The 26,255-nt window shown below is 38.8% G+C and overlaps 1 protein-coding gene across 1 annotated transcript in view; it reads right to left on the reverse strand.

Moving 5' to 3' along the window:
* The window catches only part of HOOK3 (hook microtubule tethering protein 3), a gene marked incomplete at both ends in the record, with an annotated part of 90,491 nt that overhangs the window by 33,620 nt on the left and 30,616 nt on the right, over nucleotides 1-26,255 (reverse strand). The window contains 5 exons of the mRNA XM_082013097.1: nucleotides 384-467; nucleotides 1,920-1,982; nucleotides 10,479-10,546; nucleotides 12,709-12,841; nucleotides 24,128-24,178. Coding sequence (XP_081869223.1) covers nucleotides 384-467; nucleotides 1,920-1,982; nucleotides 10,479-10,546; nucleotides 12,709-12,841; nucleotides 24,128-24,178 — 399 coding nt within the window. The remainder of the gene's footprint in view (nucleotides 1-383; nucleotides 468-1,919; nucleotides 1,983-10,478; nucleotides 10,547-12,708; nucleotides 12,842-24,127; nucleotides 24,179-26,255) is intronic.

The following is a 26,255-nucleotide window of genomic DNA, read 5'->3' on the forward strand; positions in this document are numbered from 1 at the left end:
TTGATTTACAGTAAGGCTTAGTCTAAATCCATACGCATCTGACAGGTTACAATAATTTCTGATTGGAATTTAACTCTTAACTGAAACTGTTACAGCAGCATAACCTCTATTACTTCTCCAATGCTAGAGTTGAACACCTTCCTACCTGAATGAAAAAAAGTTTTGTTAGTATGAATCACCTTAATACCGGCAACATTGCATCAAGATAAGAAAACAATGAAATTCACTCTGCTAGCACAAGTAAAGTAAAATAATTACTGTGCAATTTTTATCTCCCTTTTAAAAATTAGGTTTTCACACTATATTTCTTGTTTTCAGCTGCCTAAAAATGAACATATCTCTTTCCCCTTTCACAATTATTATGTACAATGTAGTAAACATACCTGCATATCTAACTCATGACATCGCTGGGCAATTTCTTCTTTTGTTGCTAGTGCTTCATTTAATTCTTCCGTAGTTTTCTTCAGCTACCATAAACAACAAACATTTATACTTTCATCACTCTCTGTGAAGTGTCTAAAAATATTCTGAACTACATGACTGAAATTATTTTTACATTTAGGTAACACATTAATTTTTTTGTAAACTGAGGCAATTCTGTTCTTATAAAGAAACAAGCAGACATGATTATTGTTTAGTTTGTGTGACAGTAAAAAGTAAACATACCTAAAAATAATATTTGGTGTTACAAAAGTGCATTAGAATTATCACATCTATTCTATGAATTGAGTCAAAAAATCCTTTGGAATTTGGGTGTGAAGAATTCATCAGCTCTGTACACTGAAAAAATTGTCAATACCACTTTTCTTTACAGATGCCAAGAGCATATAATTTCAGTTTTCAATCTACTTTTCAAATACAGAAAGGACTGGAAGGTGTAATACAGGGAATGGACAATTAGGGTAAAATCTCTCTAGTTACTGGAAGCTACTCTTACTGCACAACAGGAATACAACTAACATGTTGAGGGAGAAGCCTATCCTTCTGAAAACTTCTGAAAAAAGGGCACTGAATCTGGTAAGCAGTGGGAAATACTCAGATACTTCCCTTCAAAGGCTTTATGTTCAAAGATATGTATCTTGCAAGTTTGCATATGAATGCAGTTAGGATAACATAAAAAACATAGCTACAAAAAAATTGGCCTGATAAAACCAGTGCATCCATATTATGTATATAGAAATGTAGGTATGTATTATTATATATGATTAATTTTAGATGGGCTTTCTCAAACAGCATCATTTTATCTTTCTTTGGCAAGTTTATTTCTCAAGGGACTGTTGACATCCAAAATTAATTCCATCTGCCAGAAATTTACCTACTTCTGCAGAGAAAGCATGATGGAGGAATACAAGGAACACCACTGTACTATACTTCTCAGTCAGAAAAAAACTGAGGGAGTGGGACAGTGTTAGCACGAGGTTAAGCTAGTATAAAACCAACTGGTTTTGCATATTCTTTAAATATATCAGACAGGGAAAGATTCTCTTCGGAAACTTCTCATATATTGTAATAGTTTTCAGGACTGCTTTAAGGAGCCACATCTATGGGTTTTTTTTAAACTGACTTTGGAGGTATGAACTGGCAAAAAAAGTGTTATTCAAATACTACACATTTTTTTATTCTTCCTTCTCAATACCCAAAGATTTGCACCAGTCTGCAGTTTTGCTATACTATGTCATAGCGCTAAATTTGTTTTCCAAAATGAGTTTTTGTCTCCTTCAAATACACGCAATGGGGAAACTCAATTTATAAAGCAAAAGGACTTGAAATACTGAAATTTAGTTTTCTACTCCTTATTTGAATTCCCCACAAAACCCTTTCATGATTAAAGAAAAAAAAGACAGACTTCTTAATAAAGCAAAATGACTGGGCACTGATGTGCTATGATTGAAGGAAAAAAAACATCTAGTCTTAGATACCTGCCGATCAAGGTCAACGTAAGCATCATTTCCAACAGAGACTGGAGACTCTTTACTCATCAACTGCAATTAGATTACACTGGATTAGAAAAAGCAATGATTTACTTTTATAGTAAAGGCTAAGCTTCAATGAAATACCAAGCTGATTTTAGCTTTTCGGAGCTTCAATCTCACTTCATTCAGAAGTTTTTAACTTCTTTTTATATATGACATATTGAGAAACAATTACAAAAATAAATCTTCAGAATTTATAATATTTAAAGCATTATAAATATTTCACAATCTCTTTTTCTTCTGAAAATGCACATTCTTTATCTATGATGAAACCTATGGTACACTCTATTAAGCGTTCTACTGAAGTGGCGCTGGAATGATGGTAGCTATCAACATACCACGTGAGACCTGCCTTTAATTGCTCTCTGCCAGTTGTTTTTGTTTTTTGATGACCTGGATGTTCACATCAATTTGTTTATTTAACTGAAGTTGGGGACATATCTATCTCAGCTAATTGTGCAAAACAAAAGACGATCAAAATTCCTGTTCTGGAGTTGTCTGTAATTTGCAGGTTTTAAAAGAAAGTCTATAGAAACTATTCCTGAAATAAGTATTATAATTCTTTGTATACTACCCTACTTTATTGCAGGAGCTGGTAGTGGTTTTAGTCTAGAAAACATCACTTTTAGCCATGACTTAAAAAAAAGCCCTCCAAATTGATTGATGTGCTTACTAAAAGATAAAAAGCTGGTAAGAAAGTAAGTTTTCTTTCTCAGTAACCCACTGATCAGCTACACAGGTAGTTAAATCAAATGTTACAGAAGTTGGAGCCCAAACACCTCCTCCCACCCACCTCCAACAAACATATTAAGGTAAAGTCCTACTGAAAGTTGTAAGACACAAAAAGGAACACTCTTCCAAATAAGAATTATGTTGTAACTAACTCAAAAGGCAGTATTACAGAACAACACTGATGGTTGCTGTCATCCTGTCCAAACACAAAATGTTTTATGAGTTCTCCAATGACATGATTCATAAAAGTTACAATCAAAAAGGCCCTATCCTAACCAAAATCAGGGCAAGATTTCTGTCCTAAGGCCTCCTGCCCAGCTTGGTTACTCCCTCCAGAGACAGGGCTTCCTTTACTCCTTCCAGAAACCAGTGCTTTTGCATTACTTTTCACTGGCAAAGTTCCTCAGATACACAGCAGAGAGCTTTCATTTCTTCTCCATCCTTCCTGTTTATACCACTGTGTATAAGAGAAGAATCTCTGACATTTACATCACTCAAATATTTATACACTTACATTTCTCTCCCTTTCCCATCTTCTTAATTGGGATTTAGCCACATACTACATGCTTAAATTTATCTATCTGTCCTCAACAGTCCTCAGTCCTTGACAATGTTTATTGCTAACTGCTGAATTCCCTCCATTTATCTATATCTTTGCAATGACAAACTGCTCCAAAATGATGCATTCCTTGAAGCCCAGATTCTCTGCAACTGTAATTAGAAAGCCTCTAGCCTCAGAGCTGCCCCCTGAAAAATGAAGTCACGTGTCTTTTTCATTACTGTACTACAAGCCAATTATCGTTTTGCCACCCAAAACAAGAATTTCCAATCCTTTTCTGCTCAGTGATGTTTATACGCGTTTCACTCCATTCCACTAGCTACTGCTTAAATGCTTTTCCAGATGACTAACAGGGATATCCATATTAACCAAATACTGAACTCTTCTCTCTATTCGATATATCACAACACTGTTCACAAACACAGTTCAGACACTAGGTAAGTTCTACCTGTTAAGTCGGGACTTCCCAGTGGGCAGGTCCCAGGCTGCATGCAGCCTGCAAGGATGTAAAACAGTATGCCCTTGACAATCTCACAACCCCTTTATGGCCCTAGCACAACTTCCTCTTCAGAAACCTAGCTTAACAGGCCCTGCCCAAGACTTACTGTGGGAGGAATACAAGAGGCTGCACAATCCACTAGAGGCCACTGTGGTGTCGCTGCTTTCTGTAGATTACCTAAAGGAAGCAAGGCCAAGGCAAATAATATAGTCCCTTTATTCTTCAGCAGGTTTTGCCACCTCTCCCAAAACTTCCTATCCTTGAGAAGCCTTAGCAGAAATGTCCAGACACGAGAACATTAGATGGAGAAGGATTATGTGGTGTAAATACATGGTGTAGGTGTAGTGTAAATGTAACACAGAATTTGTGAGTTTAACCCCATGGGGTGCATCGAGAGTGTCATGGGAAGTGTGCATGGAGGCACTCAGAGCAAGAGCAACAGACACATGTGCTGATGACTGACTCAATGCCACAAAAAGCATCTTGCTATTTTATGGTCTGTGACATGGTAAGGATGCTGAAGAAGAAATCTAAGGGACTGTGCCACATCCCGTAGCCCAACCAGACAAGGAACAGGAACGAGATTGCAGGTTACTCATAAGTAATACAGGAATCCAACTTCTGATCATCAGTTAACAATAAACTGAAGTTAAGAATTGGGGTAAAAAGGGAGAGTTATGAGGGTGAAGGATTGCCTCCATCTTTTCCCTACCCATCTCAACTCAAATTGGAGAGGACAATGCTATGTGTAAACAAAGGCTTTACCATGGCTCTGCTTCTGGATTGCTTCTAACCAGTTTCTCCCTGCTTAATAGCACACACTTTACTGTAAACAGCACAGCTAAGAGGGTACAACTCCACCCACCTGTTCAAACAGTTCTCTCTCTTTAGTAAGACTTCCAAGAAAATTCAACAAAAGTTTTACTGAATGATGTGTTTTAGGATTCCATACAGTATGAGTATGTCAAGTCAAAACACACACTACACATTCCATCCACCTAAAAAAAAAAAATATACAGCAACAGGCTTGCCTAGTTTCCCCTATTCTTTACTTTGTCTCTTGCCAATCAGCATTCTCTGATACTACTGAAGTTTAGAGTTCCAAAATGCTCATTTCCATCAGTAATTAGGTCTTTCTGCATTATTTATTACTAATCTGATGATACTAGTAGGTTGTGACTAATTTTTAAAGCAAAGTTCCTTACTGTGTTCTGCTATATATCTTTTACTTATAAGCCCACATTCAGACAAATTCCTGAACTACTACTGTAGTTTCAGTGCTTCACATGTAACCTGCAAGTGTGATATCAGAACACATAGTCTTGGGAGGTATGGGTCAATGCCAATGCTTTGAATTTAGGGTGGCAAACAATTTGATTTGTATTTCAGTTGGCTAACTCGAATAAAAGTAGGAGGAAGTGGCCTTCTCATTCTCCCTCCAGAGCTGCAAGTTTTCTTCAGGAGCAAACTACAGGTGAGCATAAAGGTCTACCTTCACAGTTTTGCAGCAATGGAACTGGCTTTCAGTGCCAAACTCACAAATTAGCTGAAGTATAGTATTATCACCTATTTTCACAGGTACCTTTAATGGATGATGATGTACAAAGATTTTCCAAGTGAATTGATTATAAAGGGGGAAATCAAAGAACTGCCTGCAAGATCAAGCAATTGCATTAGGCCTCTACAGTAGAAGGAAGAATTTGCTTAAGAACTTCCCACCGTGAAAAAGCAAGCAACTAACATTTAATTCCTTGCTCTTTTTTGGGCTTATTTTCCATATTTAGAATGAAGACTTGATTATTTGAACAAATACTTATGCTACTTCAAAATGTCATTTAATATAAAAATAACTTATTCTGTGGAGAAAAAGGTCAGTCTGGATTTCAAATGGTACAAAACCTAGACAACGTGACAGTTTTTATAATTCCTTGTCTAGTTTTATGAGAAGCAGTTGTCATTCCCTGTTAATCCTTCACATCTATACATTTTCATGCACATAGCTTTGGTACAACGTCTTACAAGATACTTGTAGATCTGTTAATTTTATGTTATTAAAACCATCACTTTTTAACTGCTTTGCTTGTGAGATGGGAACAAGTTGTGTTGTCATGGATACACAAAGATTAGTGAAGCAGTAAAACTATCACAAAATCTGCATGCATGAATAACCTGAATTATGAATGCTTTTTTTTCCCTACACATGATTTGCACAATTTTGCAAATGCAGCTGCACCACTTCATCAATGATTTGTTAAAAGTTCAAAACATTTGCTTTATCTGAAATGCTTCTTCTACAGTTGCTAATAAGGTACAAGCTCATTTAAGTGCCCATGAAACAATGTCAAAATCCAGCTTCTGTATTCAGAAGGCTGTTTTTGTTTTTTAAACTATCTTTTTGTTTGTTTGCTTTTTAAGAGTCAAGGCTATGTATGACACAGTGCATATCCTTTAATGCAGCTGGACTTTCTTCTTCCTCCAGTACTGTTGACAGACCGAAGGCAGTATTTTTCTATCACTTCCTAGCTATTCAAAAACCACTTTTACTTCAGATAAGATGATCCTTTAAACAGTCAGGACAAAATAAAAGGGGAAAAAAAACCCCAACAAAACCAAACAGTTTCTACTGTGTGGAAGTAACACAGAGGGTATTAACCCAGACAGGAAGTATCTTTTGCTACGCACCCTCGGCAAGTTTTGACACTACCTCTAGTACTTTGCTATTAAGAGCCTATTCTGACTCTCAACTTGACCTGCACTGACACCTGCTAACCGATTTCCCCAGCTACCACTTTCATCAGTAATAAACTTGGCTGCTCAAAGAAAAGACTTGGGGAAAACAACAGCAGAATTTCCAAAGGATGTCAAGGAAAGGAATAGAAAGAGAAATACATAATGACCAAAAGAACTTCTATAAGGAAAGATTTTTGGCCTTTAAAGAAAATATGCAAATTATGAAATTAATAATATATGCTATATTATACATAATAATCTATATTAATTGCATATAATCAAAAATTATAATATAAACTGAATAGGAGTATATATTGCAGAATATACAATACATAATTTATAATTATATGTAATATTTTTGCAGTATTTTTGATAGCTATATCATTCTTGCCCTTCCTCTATCTTGTGCACAGCCTGCATTTAGAAATGCACATTTGCAGATTAGAATCTAAAAATCTATGTGGTGGCAACACACCAGTTCAATTTGACTGCACTGAAAAAATAACAGAAAAGCATTGTTCAATTTATAAAACCTTTATAGAACACAAGGCATATTTTATTAATAATAGTTTATTTTAAGCATTTAAATAAGTGAAGAAAGGAAGTACTGAAGACTCACGAGTTACTAAAAAAATTGAAATGACCAAGTAAAATTTAAAACACAAAATGCTCCTGTTCCATATAAAAAAATCAGAGTCTTCATGCAAAAAACAGAAAGACAAAAAACAGGGTAGAGGCTTGTTCTACTGTGCCTCATGAAATATTTTCATGAGTAAGATGATTTACAAAAACCAAAGAAGTATCAACAAACATTTATATGGTCTTTGCTGAAACAGAAAAATTAATTACATAATACATCAGTAAAGCCTAGAGGTCTTTTTACATAGCTAAATTTGAAGAAAGAGTACCTGCATGTCAAATACTTTGAAATGTGTGGATTAGGTGACACACCAACTTTTCAGATACGCAAATATAGCTACTTTCCTATGCAGATTATGTTGCTGTCTCTTACATATTGCTTAATCCAGGTCACTTGGATTGAGATCTGCTCCAAGTCCAAGAAACAGAAAAACTTCCTTAAATCCAGTGAAGTTTCACCCCTCCAAAGACACAGACTGCAGGTGCAGCTCTGAAAAGACTCTCTGGATCTAAACTCTTGTTAGAATCATGGAGTATCTCAAGTTGGAAGAGACCTGTAAGGATAAAGTCCAACTCCCTGCTCCTCGCAGGACTACCTAACACTAAACCATATGACTAAGAGCATCGCCCACATACTCCTTCAACTTTTGACAGGCTTGGTGCCATGACCACTTCCCTGGGGAGCCTGTTCCAGTGACAAGCCTGGCTCAGTGAAGAGCCTTTTCCTAATGTCCAATCTGAACTTCCCCTGATGCAGCTTCATACCACTTCCTCATGTCCCATCGCTGGTCACTAGAGAGAGGAGACCAGCACCTCCCCCTCCACTGTCCTCCCCTGAAGAAGTTGTAGGCTGCGACGAGGTCACCTCTCAGCCTTCTCTTCTCCAAGCCAAGCAAACCAAGTGACCTCAGCTGCTCCTCATAAGTCTTGCCCTCTGGTCACTATCCTCCAGACACACTCTAGTTTGATGTTCTTCTTATATTGAGGTGCCCAGAACTGCACAGAGTACTTGAGGTAGGATCTCATCACTACAGTGTAGAGTGGGACATTCACCTCCCTTGGCTGGCTGTGCTTGATGCACCCCGGGACACGGCTGGCCCTTTTGGCTACCAGGGCACACTGCTTACTCATACTCAACTTACATACTCAACATACATCAACCAAAATCCCCAAAAACTCTTTCCTCAGGGCTGCTCTCCAGCCTCTCACCCCCTAGTTTATATGTATAACCAGGACCACTCTGTCCCAGGTGGAGAATCCAGTAATTGCTCCTGTTAAATTTCATATGGTTGATGATTGCCCAGCTCTTTGGTCTATCCAGATCTCCCTGTAAGGCTATTCTACCCCTGAAGGACTCCACAGCTCCTCCTAGTTTAGTATCATTGGCACACTTCCTTAATATACATTCAATTCCTGCATTCAGATTATTTATAAAAACATTAAAGAGCACTAGCCCTAAAATTGACCCTGGGGAACCCCTCTGTGACTGGCCACCAGCCTGATGTAACTAACCCCATTTACTATAAACTCTTTGAGCCTGACTCATCAGCCAGTCTCTCACCCAGCATATTATGGACTTGTCTAGCTGTATGCTGGACATTTTGTCTCAAGTAATTTCAAATAACTGCCAGAATAACCTCCTCCATAGCCACGCACTGAAATGAGACAAGACTGTAATTATCAGGGTCTTCCTTCTTACCCTTCTTGAAAATTAGGACAACCTTTGCCAGCTTCCAGTCAACTGGGACCTCTCCAGACACCCGAGACTGTTGAAAAATAATGGAGGGAGGTCCCACGCTTGAAGTATCTCAAAGTTTTTGAGATATTTTCTGACCTCTTCATTAAGCACCTGAGATACTCCTCATTTGGTTCTGAATGCCTTTGATTTCTAAGCAGCTCAGAAGGTAGCACTAAAATCACACAGAACTGCACCAGTACTGAATAGTAAGCTTTTTGATTCACTGAGTTTCAAAAATCTGTTCCGGAAGAACAGACCTTCATCCTGTGATTTCTCTACTCTTCCACTCCCCACCTCTGAGAAAGTGCACAGACATTAAACAAGTTCAATGCCTACTTATCAAATGCCAAAAACTGTGGGCTGCTTCAGATCTGGCTATTTTATCAAATGAAGGAGATTTTTACAAAAATCAAACAGGAGATTTGCAACAGAAGGGAAGATAAGAGAAGGTTTTCTATTTTAAGACTGTGCAGAATAAAGCAATGATGAAAGTTGGGTTTAATAAAATAGGACATTAGAAAAATCCACCAAAACCTTGTATTACAGTTAAAAAGAATGCAAAAGTGAAATATCCCAAAACTCAAGCAAACTGGTGTTTGGCAACATTGACCAGAAGATGATTTGGCATAAGGATTCTTTTAAAGTTCATTTCAAAATTCCTCTCTGTAATGTTAGAGATAGCAGCCCACACACAGACAACAGGATGTACAACTGCATGGATACAGCACTGGTCAAAGTGATAATAGGGGACAGGGTCCCTGTAGGCTCACTGACATCTCTTTCTCTATTCAGACATTACAGAAAAGTGAAATTGCCCTAAAGCTCAATGTGGAATTTCATTTCTCTTGTTCAGGTTCAGAAGAAATGGGATTACCAGCCATTTCCTGCTTTCCCTAGTGCCCTGCCCTGCCCTGCAGTAAACCTCTATCTATGAAGACTGATAGGCACTTCACTTATGGGCACTTTGGGCTCCTAAGAAGTCACATGGGGGCTTCATGCCTATAGTGGTCACTAACACTGTGGTTTAATTTTCACTGTGGTTTTAATTTACCGTTGAACAGCACTTTTACAAAATACACTACAGTATACTTACAAACTTGCAAAAACATATTAACACAAATATCTCCATTAGTCTGTTCATAACACTACAGCTGACAAAAGAATACTCTACTATCCATTTCTCTTTCTTTTCACTTGACCAGTAAAAAAAATAAATTAATTAACAGTTCATGGAGTTTTGCACTTTCATGGTACAAATTTTGAAGAAATGTTTGGTTACTCATATAAAAGCAGTCTAGTGCACTTCAGGAGCCACAGGGTGGGAAAGGTAAAGGAAAGGGAACCCAGTATCAAAAATATCTAGAAGTTCCAATCTTCTAGATTTAAAGAAAAGTGGGACATTCAACCAGAGTTCCTTGACAAGCTTTACTGATTTGTTTTTCTAAGGAAAAATAAGATAATTTTTCAATGTAAAAAGGCAAAATCTATGCCCCATATTTTCTTTCCTTCCAACTAAGTTTTTCCAAAGTGAGGAAAAAGTATACTTGTGTAAAAAGTATGAACTTTTGAAAAGCTGAACTTTTACACACTGTGGGCATCCCAGCGTACCTCCTGAATGGCTGTCATGACAACATGTTGAACCGATTCTTCCATCATCATTATGGTCTGGATGTACTCTGAAAATAAGAGCATTCTGAAATGTTACTGTTGAAACTTAAGTCACTCAGAACATGAGGTCAGAGGCTGCATCCTTCCTACAAAATGACTAGGTGCCACAGATGATACTGAAATAAATCATCACCAGTCAGGTCCCACCCCAACAAACTCAACAAGACTTTACCAGTAGTCTGTTCAGACATAAATCCAGGCTCAGTGGAACTCTGCAACAATGAAAAAAGTACATGATTGTTATCCTTTTTTTTTCCTTCTGGCATCTCATACTTCTGAAATAATTACTTGCATGCCTCTTCTCATTTTGCTCCCGAACTATTCAGGGTATACAGGTACACAACCCATACATAGGTTGTTCTTCTCCGTAAGTTTAACAATGATGTCCTGCCTTCCTACAGCATCCTCATTTCAAGGCATCTTTATCTCCATTCTTTGTTTCTGTTCTTATTTCGGTGCTATACCACACAAGTCCCCTCCACTCTTTCATTCCTTACCTATGTGTAGATGTGAGCTACACAACAGGTACCCTGTAAGATGATACGGTGGTTAGAATGACAAATCCTGACATTTAGACCAAGTCAAGGAGTTTATGACTTTCCCAGTATCATATGGTTTCCAGTCAGACATGATTACCTTTATATGCGACCTGTACTCTTTTAATGATTTGCCCAAGAGGAAAATGCTGTGAGTCAGTCACCTCAAAGTGATTAATTATGTCATGCCCAGTCTTCCTCCAAGTACACAAAATTAGACTGTTCTGATATCTCAAACATGTACATTTTTAATATTCAGACTGAAAGAGTATGAGAAACACAGGAATAAGATATACTTCCCACCAAATAGTCACCAAAAGGAAGGAAGGTAATTTCACATAAAACACAGAGGACAGGAGGCCTAATAAAAGAGTTATTTATGTACTCATGGAAGAAAATTACCTCTATTTTAATTAATAGGATAGCCAGACAGTCTCCTGATTAAGGGAAGAATAAAAGTCATTTCAGAAGGAGAAACTGAAGTGATTTAGACACCTGAGAAAACTGAAAAGGGGAAATTAGCTATAAAACCTAAGATGCATCATGCAAGAGGAAGACAAAAGATCTGAAACCCTGGCTGCCATTTTGTCAGAAAGGAAACCAAAATTAATTAAATTAGGAAGACACAGATACTTGATGCAACTTTAACTTACAACAGTAAGCATCGTTTTATTTACCCACATGTGTATTTTATAAACATGTTCCTATGCTTGTCATTTTAAGTGTTAAGAATAAATGTTTGTAGTTGCTTTGTTACCTTGACCTCGTTTGAATTAAGTGTACTTTAAAGTAATTGGGTAACACTAAGAGACCCTGTACCCAAGGCACGTTTAAAGCATGAGGTTTGGGACACTTGAATAAGCATCTCTGTTGCTCATCACATCCTCTGTCGCAACTGTGGTAAAAATGAATGGGTCCCTATTTTACCTGTGCAGTTCAGATAGACGGTTGGTACCATGGGAGTCAAGAGAGGCAGAAGTCTCTCTCAGTGACTGCTGAAGTGGGATTCAATCATCTAAAAGATGCCTCAAGTGACAGTTTGGATGCCCTTAAGGTATCATGCTTGATTTTCAGCTCTTGACCAGAAGATGGGTTGCCATTATCTCTTTTTTCTATTTGCGAACCCCATGCAAAAGTCTCACAAACTACAGTATCCCAAATCACACCAGACATATCTTCAGACCAACCCCCAGTCATACTGATGGCTCTCAGCCATACAGTAAGATGCTGACTGGAATGCATTCATAAAATCAAGAGTCACACATAATAGTGCAACAATGATATTTTTTTCATTCTTAACTATCCCAATCTACCTCATAAATGGTTCAAGGGTGGTCCCAAGAATTTTCCTTTGTACAGTACCTTTTCAGCTCAGAAAAAAAATTAAAATACATATGTTGGAAGCAAAACCAGTTCCCTGGTTTGAGACTCCAAAAGTGGTCAAGCTTATAACAAAACAGCAGTTATTATCTGTAGGACAAAATAATGGCACCACTAAAAAAAAAAAACCAAACACACCCAAACATTTCTCTCTGACAGCAACCCAAGAAATAGAATTTTCCCCCTAAGCATTTACACAACAAGCTGGATTTCATTCACTGCCTGTGAGAAAACATGCTTTCAAAATTTAATACCTTGCTTCTGTTCACAATTCACAGCGCATCCCAAAATAAGCTGAAGCATTCTCCCAAGCTCCGCAGCATCAGCATGCTCTCCGATCAGGTTAACATCAGGAAGGGTGAAGTCATTAATTTGTTGCCCTAGAATCTGCATAAAGACCCAGCATATACAAGACTGTATCACTACACATATACATACACACACAATTCAAAATACAAAGATGATTCAGAATCAACAAGAGCAATTAATTCATACTTTAACATAGTTTTCAATCCACCTTTAAAACAAACTAAACTGGCTAACACCTAACATACAAACATTAAACCAAGCTGCTTGATACAACTAATATTGGGGAGAAGACAAATCTGACTGTCTTTAGTGAGAGACTAATAAGAAACTATTATTTTCAAACTTAGCAAGATTTTTTTCTTCAAGTAAGAAAGGTAACAAAGGCAGGTTTCCACAGTGATCAACAGCACATGGATAATTAAAGGTTTTTTTAAAGCATTCCATTAAAAGAAACTAAAGTCTAAACACACCTTATGTAGCATAAAATATTATACACAAATCTCACATTCTTCACCACTAGAAAGCCAGAAAGCGAAATATTTCACTTATACAATACATGTATATAGCACTGATGTAAGACAAATATAAGACAGTAAAAAACTTGATCACAGCCTCACACTTTTAGAAAATTTAAGGATATTTAGCAGGCCTCAGAGCTAAGAAAGCTAGTTTCATGGAAGAGAATTTGAGGTAGTAGTACAATACATAATTAAACAGCCCACATGCAGAAAGAAAAAAAAAACCAAAACAAAAAACCCCATGTGACTTACAAATAATGTAATCGGATTTATAATTAAGAAGGATTTACATTAATGATTGTCAGTAGAAGGAATTAAACAATTCTGCTAAATTGTTCATAAAGACCTTTCAGGGGGTTGAAAATATGAATATGAAATATGGAATTAAACACATCTCTGACACATTAATTGCAGATAAAAAGAAACTGTCACTTCTTAAGCAGGGTGCAGTAAAGAAAAAATGACTATGGAAGGAATCAGTAATTTGTTTGCTGGATGCCCTTTTTAATGTTAATAATCAAGAAAAACAGAAAATCAGGTAAAGTTATTTATGAAAAAACATTTAACAGATGTATATGAAGAATACACAGGAATCAAGTCATTCAAAAGTTTTCCATAGTTGGGCTTTGTCGAATTGTTGTGTTTGAGTTTTTTCTTTTTTTGTATTGTGGCATTATTTATTTTTTTCAAACTGCTTTCTTAAACAATGAGCACCAATACTACTAAAAATCTCTGTGGCCTTTGAAGGACCCAGATTCATTCTTGTTGGAAAAGACTTCCTTTAGGTCATTCTAGTGAGAAAATAAGAATTATGTGAATGCATCAAGCACAATGGAAAATATTACCATAGCATATAGAATGCAATAATACAGTAAAACATGATATTCTTTGAATTATACAAATCTGATATGTGTTTATATACCGATCTGTAGTGCCTGAATTTTCTTTCAAATGCAATGCCAGATTTAAATTAATAATACTACAACTGCTTCATAGTTGTTGATAATAAAATTGCTGTTCAAGAAAGCTGAAAGAAAGAGGCGTATCAGCAGGCATGATGACGACGTCAAAGATGCAAAGATGTAAATAGAGAATTTGGAAAAAAAAAGATACAATTTTAATTCAACAACAAAACAAAAAAATTGAAAGAAATATGAAAATGAAGGATAGACTCTGCAATAACTATCTTCAGAAGAAAAAGAGCATTCCTCCTCTTTGAAAAAAATTGTATATATATAAAAGACCTTTACCCCCAAAAAATGAAAGTTTCAATACCAGAGCACCAGAGTTCTGCAGCAAGATTACGGGGGCATAACAAGGCATGCAAGCTATAAATAGGTAACTTTGGCCTCTTACTCTTACATAGTGTAATTCACAAAGACAGCAGTGTAGGATAGCTAGTGAAAGACTGTCCTCTGAATGAGATACAAATTTTTGAGTTTTTGAAAATGGACAAAATTAGCACATACACTTTTCAAAGTCTTTTCACTGCATCAGGTAAAATCCATATACATTCATATCTATATTTTTGTAGAAGGTGACTGTTAGTGATGTCTGAGACAAATGAAAGATTCTTGGGGGCAGGTCAGCAGGAGACAACACAATGAAAAAAAGATTAATGAAACAGGATTTAGTGGTCAAGAAGATGAAGTAGTTGTACCTAAGCAGTAAACCATGAACACTGAGTTGCTCCTGCACTGTTGAAAAATGTAACTGTCATGAGATCAGCAGAATCCACAGTAAGTGGGGTAAAGGTGGCACGGGGAGATGGCAACCACTCACTCAATTGAGGGACTGTGCAAATTACCCCGCCTCGTTCTAGAAGCATGCGCAATAATTTATGTGTAACCAGTAATAAGCAATGTGGTAATTACTAGCCAATGAATGTAAATTTGGAAAGGTTTTCTATAATTTTTCCTAATTGTGTAACAGGATAAATATGTGGTATGCTAGTTTTGTGGAATATCACCTAGCACCCATATCTGTGCAAATACGCTTTAAATAAAATACCTCTACTCTGTGTATTGGCATGTCGCACACTGGATTTCCAATCCCACTTTTGGGACAGCCGTTTTCTGGCAATCCCAACGGGACTGCACTGACAGCCTTGCCCGTATCATCTCGCCACAGCTGACAGGGAGAAGTAGTCCGACCGGACTCCAGAGCACATAGACTTGCTGGTCGGGGACTCCACTGGCTCCTCTCCTGCGGTCGGGCAGTGAGCAACACAACGGTGCAACACTACTTGAAAGAGGTATTTTAAGGTAAAAAGGCAGGAAGGGCATTTAAGGAAGCAACTGGAGTTGCTATTTGTGTAAGCTCTGCATAAGACGCATCAGAAGGGACACACAGCAGCAGCATAGTTTGTTTCTACATGCTGTGGAATTTTTGTGTATGAAAAGTTGGTTTAAATTTCTTTGGCAAAAAATAGGTTCCACTGCTTCCACGAAGCTCCTCTTTGTTGTCCCTTAGGATGCACCCTAAAGAATTGGAATATGTTTGGAGGGAAGCCCTTGACAAAAGAAAAATTGAAATGGTATTGTAATCAGTGCTGGCCACAATATAAATTGGACGATGGTGAAAGGTGGCCTGAAAATGGATCCTTGAAATACAATGCTCTTTTACAACTAATGTTATTCTGCAGACGAAATTAAAAATGGGATGAAGTACCATATGTGGATTTGTTTTTTTGATTTAAGAAATAATTGGGAGGTTAGGAAAAGGTGTGATTTAATGGATTCAAAACACGAGAATAGGATATATTCTTTAACAGAGAAAAAGAGTAAAGAGTAAGAAAATTCATGTTGTGGTAGCTGTAGGATGGGAAAGTCTAAGTGTGATGAAACTGAGGAAGATGTTCGATTACTAGTAACCCCCCCTGGAACAACCAGATTCTGAAACATTGAGTAAGGATGAAAATGAGGTTACCAGCCCTGTGTCTGGAAGAACTAGAGCACAAAGACCCGTGATTCAGGCTCCTCTTAGGCTGTTGGATCTGGAGGGACACCAGCATATGTGCATGTACTTTTTACCACATCTGATCTATTAAATTGGAAACAGGCAGTTGGGTGTTATTGGAATAATCCAGAGGGAAATGTATAGTACTATTAAAACTGTAATGATGACCCACAACCCAAACTGGGGATACGCAAGCCCTTTTAGAATATTTGTTTACTTATGAAGAGCAGAGAACAGTTTTAGGGAAACCTAGGGAAGGAAACCCCATCTGCCTTCTATAAAAGATTGACTGAAATAACTTAAAAGTGGACCAATTTGAACTCGGAACATGCTAGTAATATGAAACTCTGTAATATGTTGTTCATTGGTCAATCAGCATCGGACATTAGAAAGAAACTGCAGAAAGTAGATGGTGCGGACAGGATAACAATTTCACAGTTAATGTCAATTGCGTATAAGGTATACACTAACAGGAAAAGAGAGGTGAAGGTGAGCAAAATTGGAGGCTTCTTTACTGACCACCCTGGCAGAAGTACAGACAAGGTTCAGAGGTAGAGGTAGTGGAGGTAGTAGTGGAGGCCATTGTAAAACCTCTCTGAAAATGAATTGATATGCCTATTGTAAGCAGGAGGGTCACTGGAAGGGAGACTGCCCATGGTTTTTTTGAGTGAGGAAAAAGGCACAGAGGGAGCTGCTAGGGAAATCGCAGAGATTGGATTAGACTGAAGGGGACAGAGAATATATTAAAGTTTCCCCAGCCGATCCTCTGGTCCAGTTAAGCTGGGGAATGAAATAATAGATTTTCTGATTGATAGTGGGGCCACCCATTACGTAGTGACTAGCTCTCAGGGACCATTAAGCAAGACTAAGATAAGCATTGTTGGTGCGACAGGGAAAAGAACTTTAAGACCATTTTTGCAGCCTGGGAAAGCTCTCAACTGGGGATACCAAAGTAACACATAAACTCCTCTATATGCCAGAATGCCCTTTGCCATTCCTCGGACGAGATTTAATTTGTACATTAAATGCACAATTAACATTCTCTGAAGATTCTGTCCAGCTACATATTCCTTCAAAGAATGGGTGGAGAGCCCAAACATGTTTGTTAACTGAGAAGAATCATGCAGAAGAGGGAGGCATTCCAGGTGAAGTATTGGACGCAGTGATACCTTTGGTATGGCTTCAGGAACACCAGGATGAGCAAAAAAATGTGACACTGATAAAGTTCAAGCTAAAACTAGGATCCCAGCTGGTAAGAAAGAAACAATATCCTATTAAATTGGAAGCTCAGAAGGGACTAGAGCCTATAGTCAATTCCTTTTTAGAGCATGGACAATTAAGGGAATGTCAATCGGAGTTTAATACCCCTTACTTGACCTGCTCTTTACAAACAGAGGAGGACTCATGGGAGATGTGATGGTTGGAGGCCGTCTTGGGCTTCACAACCATGACATGATAGAATTCTCAATTCTGAGTGAAGTAAGGGAGGGGGTCAGCAAAACTGCTACCATTGACTTCCGGAGGGCAGACTTCAGCCTGTTCAGGTCACTGGTTGAGAGGGTCCCTTGGGAGGCAGTCCTGAAAGGGAAAAGGCTCCGGGAAGGCTGGACAGTCTTCAAGAAGAAAATCTTAAAGGCACAGGAGCAGGTGGTCCCCATGTGCCGTAAGAAGAGCTGACAAGGAAGACGACCAGCCTGGCTGAACAGGGAGATTTTGCTGGGACTCAGGGAAAAGAAGAGAGTTTATCACCTCTGGAAGAAGGGGAAGGCAACTCAAGAAGAGTACAAGGATCTCGTTAGGTCAAGCAGAGACAAAATTAGAAAGGCAAAAGCCCAGCTAGAGTTCAATCTGGCCACAGTCATAAAAGGATAACAAAAATGCTTCTACAAATATATTCACAACAAAAAGAGAGGCAAGGAGAATCTCCAACCCTTACTGGATATGGTGGGGAACATTGTCTCCAAGGATGAGGACAAGGCTGAGGTACTTAATGCCCTCTTTGCCTATGTCTTTAACAGCCAGACAGGGTATCCGCAGGGTATTCAGCCCCTTGAGCTGGAAGACAGGGATGGAGAGCACAATAAACTTCTCATTAATCCAGCAGGAAACAGTTAAGGACCTGTTAAACCACCTGGACACCCACAAGTCTATGAGGCCTGATGGGATCCACCCAAGACTGGAGGGAACTGGCGAAGGAGCTTCCCAAGCCACTCTCCACCATTTATCAGCAGTGCTGGTTAACAGGGGAGGTCCCGGATGACTGGAGGCTTGCCAATGTGATGCCTATCTACAAGAAAGGCCAGAAGGAGGATCCTGGGAACTACAGGCCTGTCAGCCTGACCTCCATGCTGGGGAAGATCACGGAGAGGTTCATCTTGAGAGTGCTCACAGGGCATGTGCAGGACAACCAAGGGATCAGTCCCAGCCAGCATTGGTTCATGAAAGGCAGGTCCTGCTTGACCAACCTGATCTCCTTCTATGACCAGGTGACCCACCCAGTGGACGAGGGAAAGGCTGTGGATGTTGTCTACATGGACTTTAGTAAAGCCTTTGACACCGTCTCCCACAGCGTTCTCCTGGAGAAACTGGCAGCTTGTGGCTTAGACAGGTGTACTCTTTTCTGGGTAAAGAACTGGCTGGATGGCCAAGCCCAGAGAGTTGTGGTGAATGGTGTTAAAACCAGTTGGTGTTCGGTCACAAGTGGAGTGCCCAGGGCTCAGTTCTGGGGTTGGTCTTGTTCAATATCTTTATTGATGATCTGGATGAGGGGATCGAGTGCTCCCTCAGTAAGTTTGCAGGTGACACCAAGTTGGGTGGGAGTATTGATCTGTTGGAGGGTAGTAGGGTTCTGCAGAGGGATCTGGACAGGCTGGATCGATGGGCCGAGGTCAATTGTACGAGGTTTAACAAGGCAAAGTGCCAGGTCCTGCACTTCAGTCACAACAACCCCATGCAACGCTACAGGCTTGGGAAGGAGCGGCTGGAGAGCTGCTCAGTGGAAAAGGACCTGGGGGTGCCAGCTGAATATGAGCCGGCATTGTGCCCACATGGCCAAGAAGGCCAACAGCCTCCTGGCCTGTATCAGAAATAGTGTGGCCAGCAGGAGTAGGGACGTGATTGTGCCCCTGTACTCAGTGCTGGTGAGGCCGCACCTTGAATACTTTGTTCAGTTTTGGGCCCCTCACTACAAGAAGGATGCTGAGGTGCTGGAGAGTGTCCAAAGAAGGGCAACAAAGCTGGTGAGGGGTCTGGAGCACAAGTCTTATGAGGAGCAGCTGAGGGAACTGGGGTTGTTTAGTCTGGAGAAGAGGAGGCTGAGAGGAGACCTTATCGCTCTCTACAACTACCTGAAAGGGGGTTGTGGCGACGTGGGTATTGGCCTCTTCTCCCAAGTAACTAGTGATAGGATGAGAGGAAATGGCCTCAAGTTGCACCAGGGGAGGTTTCGATTGGATATTAGGAAAAATTTCTTTACCGAGAGAGTGGTCAAGCATTGGAACAGGCTGCCCAGGGAGGTGGTTAACAGGGGAGGTCCCGGATGACTGGAGGTCTCTGGAAGTATTCAAAAAATATGTGGATGTGGTGCTTCAGGACATGGTTTAGGGGGCTTGGTGGTCTTGGGTTCACGGTTGGACTTGATGATCTTGAAGGTCCTTTCCAACCTTAATGATTCTGTGACTCTCTGAATTTTGCCTGTAAAGAAACCTCACTCTCATGAATATAGGTTTGTACAGGATCTATAAGAGGTTAATGCAAGGACTATAGACGTGCATCCTGTGGGTCCGAATCCATATGCCTTCCTCGCCTCAATTCCTCATAGTAATGCCTACTGGACTTGAAAGATGCTTTCTTTTGTATGTTCTGTGAACGAACAGAGACAGAGCATTTTTGCTTTTGAATTGGGAAACGTTTTTGGTTGGGAAAACCCAACCACACGATGGAAAATGCAACTGTGCTGACCAGTCCTCCCTCAAGGATTCAAAAATAGCCCCACACTGTTCGGTAATGCATTATCAAAAGAACTAGAGCAACGGCATAATGAGTATAATACCGTAAATACATACATTATCACAGTATGTCGATGACTTAATTGCATCTGATACCTACAAGGAGCGTTTGGAAGCCACAATTAGCTTACTCAACTTTCTAGGTTTAGCTGGTTATTAAGTATCTAAGAAAAAAGCCCAGGTCAGAAAAAAAAGTGTCCAGTATATGGGATTTGAGGTTACAAAAAGAAAGAAAGAATTAAGTGCTGAAAGGAAGGAGGCTATTTGTAGGATTGCAGTTCCTACATTAAAGAATCAATTAAGGAGATTTTTAGGTATGACTGGATGGTGTTGGCTATGGATTCTTAATTTTGGGCTAATTGCTAAACCATTGTATGCTGCTATAAAGGGACCTGAAGGAATCTTGGAATGGACAGCAGAATGCCATAAAAGCTTTGATGAAGTTAAGAGAAACTTGATGGAAGCCCCTGCTTTGGGACTACCCAATTCAAGACAGTTCTTCCAATTATATGTACATGAGAGAAAACAAGTGGCATTGGGAGTACTAACACAAAAATTGGGAGACTGGAAGAGACCAGTGGGATACTTTTCTAAACAACTGGATGAGGTCAGTAAAGGTTGGCCCGCTTGCTTGAGGTGACTGTAACCCTAATTAAGGAGTTTCGAAAACTGACACTGGGCCAGCCGACAGCTGTGTTTGTACCTCATGCTGTATCATCCCTCCTTGAAAACAAGGGACACCACTGGATTTCTCCAAATAGATTAGCTAAATATCAAGCTGTGCTACTAGAACAAGATGATGTCAAACTTTGACCTCTACCTTGAATCCTGCCACTCCCAATCTCTGAGTCTGATGAACTGCACCGTGATTGTTTAACCACTGTTGAACAAGTGTATTCCAGCAGACCAGACCTACAGGATGAACCCCTGCCTGATGCAAAAGAGGAGCTCTTCACTGATGGCAGCAGCTACATGCAGGAAGGAAAATGAAGAGCTGGATACGCAGTGGTAACAAATACCCAGACACTAGAAGCGAAGGCATTGCTTAGTAATATATCCACTCAAAAGGCAGAATTAATAGCCTTGACTCAAACACTGGAACTCAAGCCATAGAAAGAGAGTACAATTAGACTGTTCCAAAAATGATCAAGGATGGTGGGTAACACCGCTAAAACAGTTATTGGTCTGAGAAAATGATGGAAAATCTGCTTGAAAGACTACACCAAGAAACTTATACAGGAACAGATGCACTGATACTAACTGCTAAGAGAAACTTTTTTGGACCAAAATGCAGAGTATAGCAGACATTGTAGTGAAGAAACGTACTATCTGTTGTGCCAATAACCCAAAAATTGGGAAAAAGATTATAGGAGGAAGTGTGAAACAAGGAATAACTCCTGGGGAATACTGGCAAATAGACTTTTCAGGATTACCTAGATGTAACCGATATAAGTATCTATTGGTATTGGTAGATACCTTTTCTGGTTAGCCAGAGGCTTTCCCTTGCTGTACCAAAGATAGAGAAGTAATTAGGATTTTGTTAAAAGAAATTATACCTGAATTTGGTATTCCAGAGGGTATCTCTTCTGATAACGGGCCCCATTTTATTGCAGAAGTAGTGCAAGGAGTTTCTAAGTTTTCACAATTAAGTGGTAGTTACACACCCCTTGGAGTCCACAATTCAGTGGGAAAGTAGAAAGGATGAATCAGACTCTCAAAAGACAAGTTGCTAAACTTTGTCAGGAAGCATATCTTAAGCAGACAGAGGCCTTACCCTTAGCTCTGTTGCAAATTCGAATAACCTCTAGTGTCAAGAAAAAAGTACGTACCTTTGAGATTCTATGTGGGAAAGCATACCCCGTGAATCTTCTGAGCATCAAGGGAGACAAAATGCATACAAAAGGACTAGGCTGGTATTAAGGAATATATGATTTCTATATTGCAGACGTTATCTACGCTGCATAGGTACCTAAATCAAAGGGCTTCTCTTCTGTTAAAACACACCAGTTCACCCATTCCAATGAGGAGACACTGTTTAGGTACGGACCTGGAAAGATGAGCTACTAAAGGAGAACTGGAAACGACCTTATGCCATATTGTTAAAGACTTACACTGTGGTCAAAGTTGAGGGAATTGACTCCTGGATATACTACATGTGGGTGAAAAGGGCATCAGAATCAGATCCAGAGAAGTGAATTTTTTCTTCTGAAGTGAACTCCACACTGTCTGGAGAACTTAAGCTTCTACTGACCAGTAACTTTAAATAAAATTTGCTTACATAGGGGTTAAATGTCTACAAGGACAATTGTTTTAGTGCTGAAAAAATGAGAGTTTTGGGAATGGTTTTGATTTGTTTAATGTTAAAAGAAATAGTGAGATACATGAAACCTGTGAAAGAAGATCTCACAGTCTCAAAGGGGGTAAAATGATGTCTGAGAAATGAAATATTCTTGGAGGCTGGTCAGTAGGAGACAACACAATGAAAAAAAGATTAATGAAACAGGATTTAGTGGTCAAGAAGATGAAGAAGTAGTTGTACTTAAGCAGTAAACCATGAACACCGAGTTGTTCCTGCACTATTGAAAAAATGTAACTGCCATGAGATCGGCAGAATCCACAATAACTGGGATAAAGGTAAAGGTGGCAGGGGGAGATCACAACCACTGACTCAACTGAGAACATAGGTATGTTGAACACTGGGTATACGATCCCACAACACTAGGAGAGGGAATCAGGTTGAGGAAAATATAATCAGGATTCATAGTAGAATCCAGATTATCTCCATTTTCACCACAGGCATTGACTCAGCAGAAAATAAAGAAACCAAACCAAAATCCAGTTAAACTTACAAATATGCATTACCTTTGCAGAACTTAATCAGCTTGAAACAGCTCAAAACTTGCTAAGTAGTAAAGTTTTCACACCAGAAACTTAATCATCATACATACCAACTAGCCAAAAAGCTGGCATCACTTTGTCATAGTAATATTAATTTTCTATAACAAAAAAATTTATTTGTTTCTTTCTAGAATTGTCAGTTACGGCCAACTTGTTTAAGTATCAATCTTCAAAATTTATTTCAACATGGATATATGACTATTCACTGGATATACGACTATTCACTGAATATGAGCTTATGAGTCTAACTTTTTATTTCTGCAAGCCTGTTCAGTTTTAAAGACTTAAGTTTATTAACAAATATCTTCCCCTCCAAAGTATTTATGGGAGGCTAATATTTTGAGACAAGCAATATCCAGAACACATATATTATGGATTTTGTGCTGCAGCCTGTACAGATCAATTTGCCTCAAAACATCATTGAAACTAAAAGCATATTTCAGCTGAAGTTTCACCACTGAAAAAAAAACTACTGTACTGTATCTCCTCTGGAGTGGTTAATTTCTGAGTTTGCTTGATAGTCTAAGAGAGAACGCTAAGGGCAGACTCCAATATCCCACGATTAAAACATTTCATTAAAAATTTTGATGTGGGGAGAGGTTAAAAATGCTCTTTCCTCTCTCTCCTCAAGAAGGAGGGGTCGGGAAGGAAAGAGGCAGTCTTTAGCTAGAGGGGGGTGGGTGGGTGTCAAACAGAGGTACTGTTAAAGTCAATCATCAGAATATAATTAGCAAAGACATCTACTGTTTGTATGACAGAATTTGCACATCAGACTCCTCTGGAAGCTCTGTGTATTTCATAAGGCAGGTGAGAAGTTTTAAAGAAGGCTAACACCCGAAAATAGACTATGAAACACTCTGTATGCCATATACTTTGCAAGAAGTCAGAACTTAATCAGTAGAATATAATTTACATTAAACAGGTTAACTAAAATCTGTAACAAAAAAAGAATGTAGACGTAGATTACTTAAAACAATTCTTACCTCATGGTTGTAATCCAATATTCCTTTTAAAATTTTCTTCAGGTTGCTTACCTATTTGACAAGAAGGGATAAATAAATGCAGGGAATAAATTGCAGAAAAATTATCATAAAGTAGGCAGTCACAGAAGAATCACACAAAAGAATCATACAATTACATCTATTTGCACAGTGAGGCTTTGTTTGAGCGGTTTAATTTAGAATCATGAAAGTTATGCAATAATCCCTTATGATCAGACTTCCAGACCTGATCATAAAATGTTTATTGACAGAACCCATTTAAATTTATTAAAAACATCACACTGTCTTGGATAGACTTTATATCAGACTCTAAAGCATGAATCTTTTTTGGAGTAATTGTTTATTTTAGGATTATTTTTTGTAGCTAGAAGTTGAAACATTCTTTTCCTCCTTTCTTCTCTTAAAAGTATGCTAGTGATCTACTTTCTGCAGAGATAAACCTCTTCTTCCAAACCAAAACCAGCTACTGCTCAATATCCTCCTTTACTCCCAACCTATGTAAGCTTGATTTATTAATTTTCTCACTAATGATTCATCTTAGTGCTTTCATTTTTGTTTGTTCCTCCCCACCCCAGTTCTTTACAACTGAATGTCTGTCTTACAGTGTCAAGGCAAAATTCACATTTCTCAGCAATGCCTTCACTGCCATACCAACATAGCTTCTGTTCACTTGCATAACCAATGGCATCAGTTAAGTGCCTCCTGCTGTATAGAATCTATGCCACACTTCTCTGGCACAGATTACTGCTCCCTTTCCAGCAAAAATCCATTTAAATCAAGTTTCTGAGATAAAGAGTGCATTTAAAAATTATAAAAATGCCCAATGAATTTCATAGGTGACATTTAGAAGTAAAAGAAATCCTTGCTGAAAGTAATTGCTACAGATTCCCACCAATTAATATCCAAATATTTAAACAAGGAATTTAGACAACAGCAGCAGTGCACTGTCATCAGTGACAGAGGAGCAGCTGAGGGAACTGTGGTTGTGTAGCCTGGAGAAAAGGAGGCTGAGGGGTGACCTTATCACTCTCTACAACTACCTGAAAGGAGGTTGTGGTCAAAGAGAGTGTCGGTCTCTTCTCCCAAGTAACTAGTGATAGGACAAGAGGAAGAAATGGCCTCAAGTTGCACCAGGGGAGGTTTAGATTTTATATTAGGAAAAAGTTCTTCACAAAAGGGTGGTCAAGCATTGGAACAGACTGCCCAAGGAAGTGGTTGAGTCACCATCCCTGGAGGTATTTAAAAGATGTGTAGACATGGCACTTAGGGGCATGGTGTAGTGGTGGACTTAGCAGTGTCAATAGTTGGACTCGATAATCTTAAGGGTCTTTACCAATACAATGATTCTGTGAAGGTTCTGTGAAGAACAGGTTCTACAAAGAACGAACCTGACTCAACTAAGTTTCAAAAAGTGCTGTTGCTGACAACAGCAGACACAGTGCAAACTGTGGAATTACAACGAAGGGAGAGTGAAAACTCTTAAATCCCAACTGTCTTTAAAGTCCTCAATAACTTCTATATTCTTGATTACATTCCAAAAATATCCAGTTAGGAGATTCTGTGCACAGACAGAAGTCATCTATCTTCCAAAAGATCTGAGGAAACACTACAGAAAACAGTTAAGAAACTTGACACTGAAATCCAGGGACAAACTCAACACTTCAACACCGTCAACAGACAAAATGAGGTGATGAAAGCAAAATGCAGGCTCTAAGACAAACTTAAGAAAGGAACAGGATACACACACATGAAAAGATTTAGCCAGGAAATCCAAAGTGATAATGATCTGATTACCTTATTCCTATTAATCCACTCCCTTTTAGAAACAAGTAGCAAAAGTTGACCACTTACTAAGATATAAGAACCTCCTGATTGTCTTCATAATCACTGAACTTTAATTCATACAAGAAACAAAAATTCACTTGGACTTGAAAAGTGACACATCAAATATTCTGACAAGCTAGAATGAGAGCTGGAGATGCTACATGATAGCAAGTCTATAACAACGTTTACCTTCCCTCTCATAACAGTGTAATAATTAGTTTACTTTCAGGTTTACAACTTCTACTCCCAAACATATACTACTTCTGTAATATTACACGTAACATCA

Source organism: Phaethon aethereus, assembly GCF_964289735.1.
Source record: "Phaethon aethereus genome assembly, chromosome: Z".
Lineage (NCBI taxonomy): Eukaryota > Metazoa > Chordata > Aves > Phaethontiformes > Phaethontidae > Phaethon > Phaethon aethereus.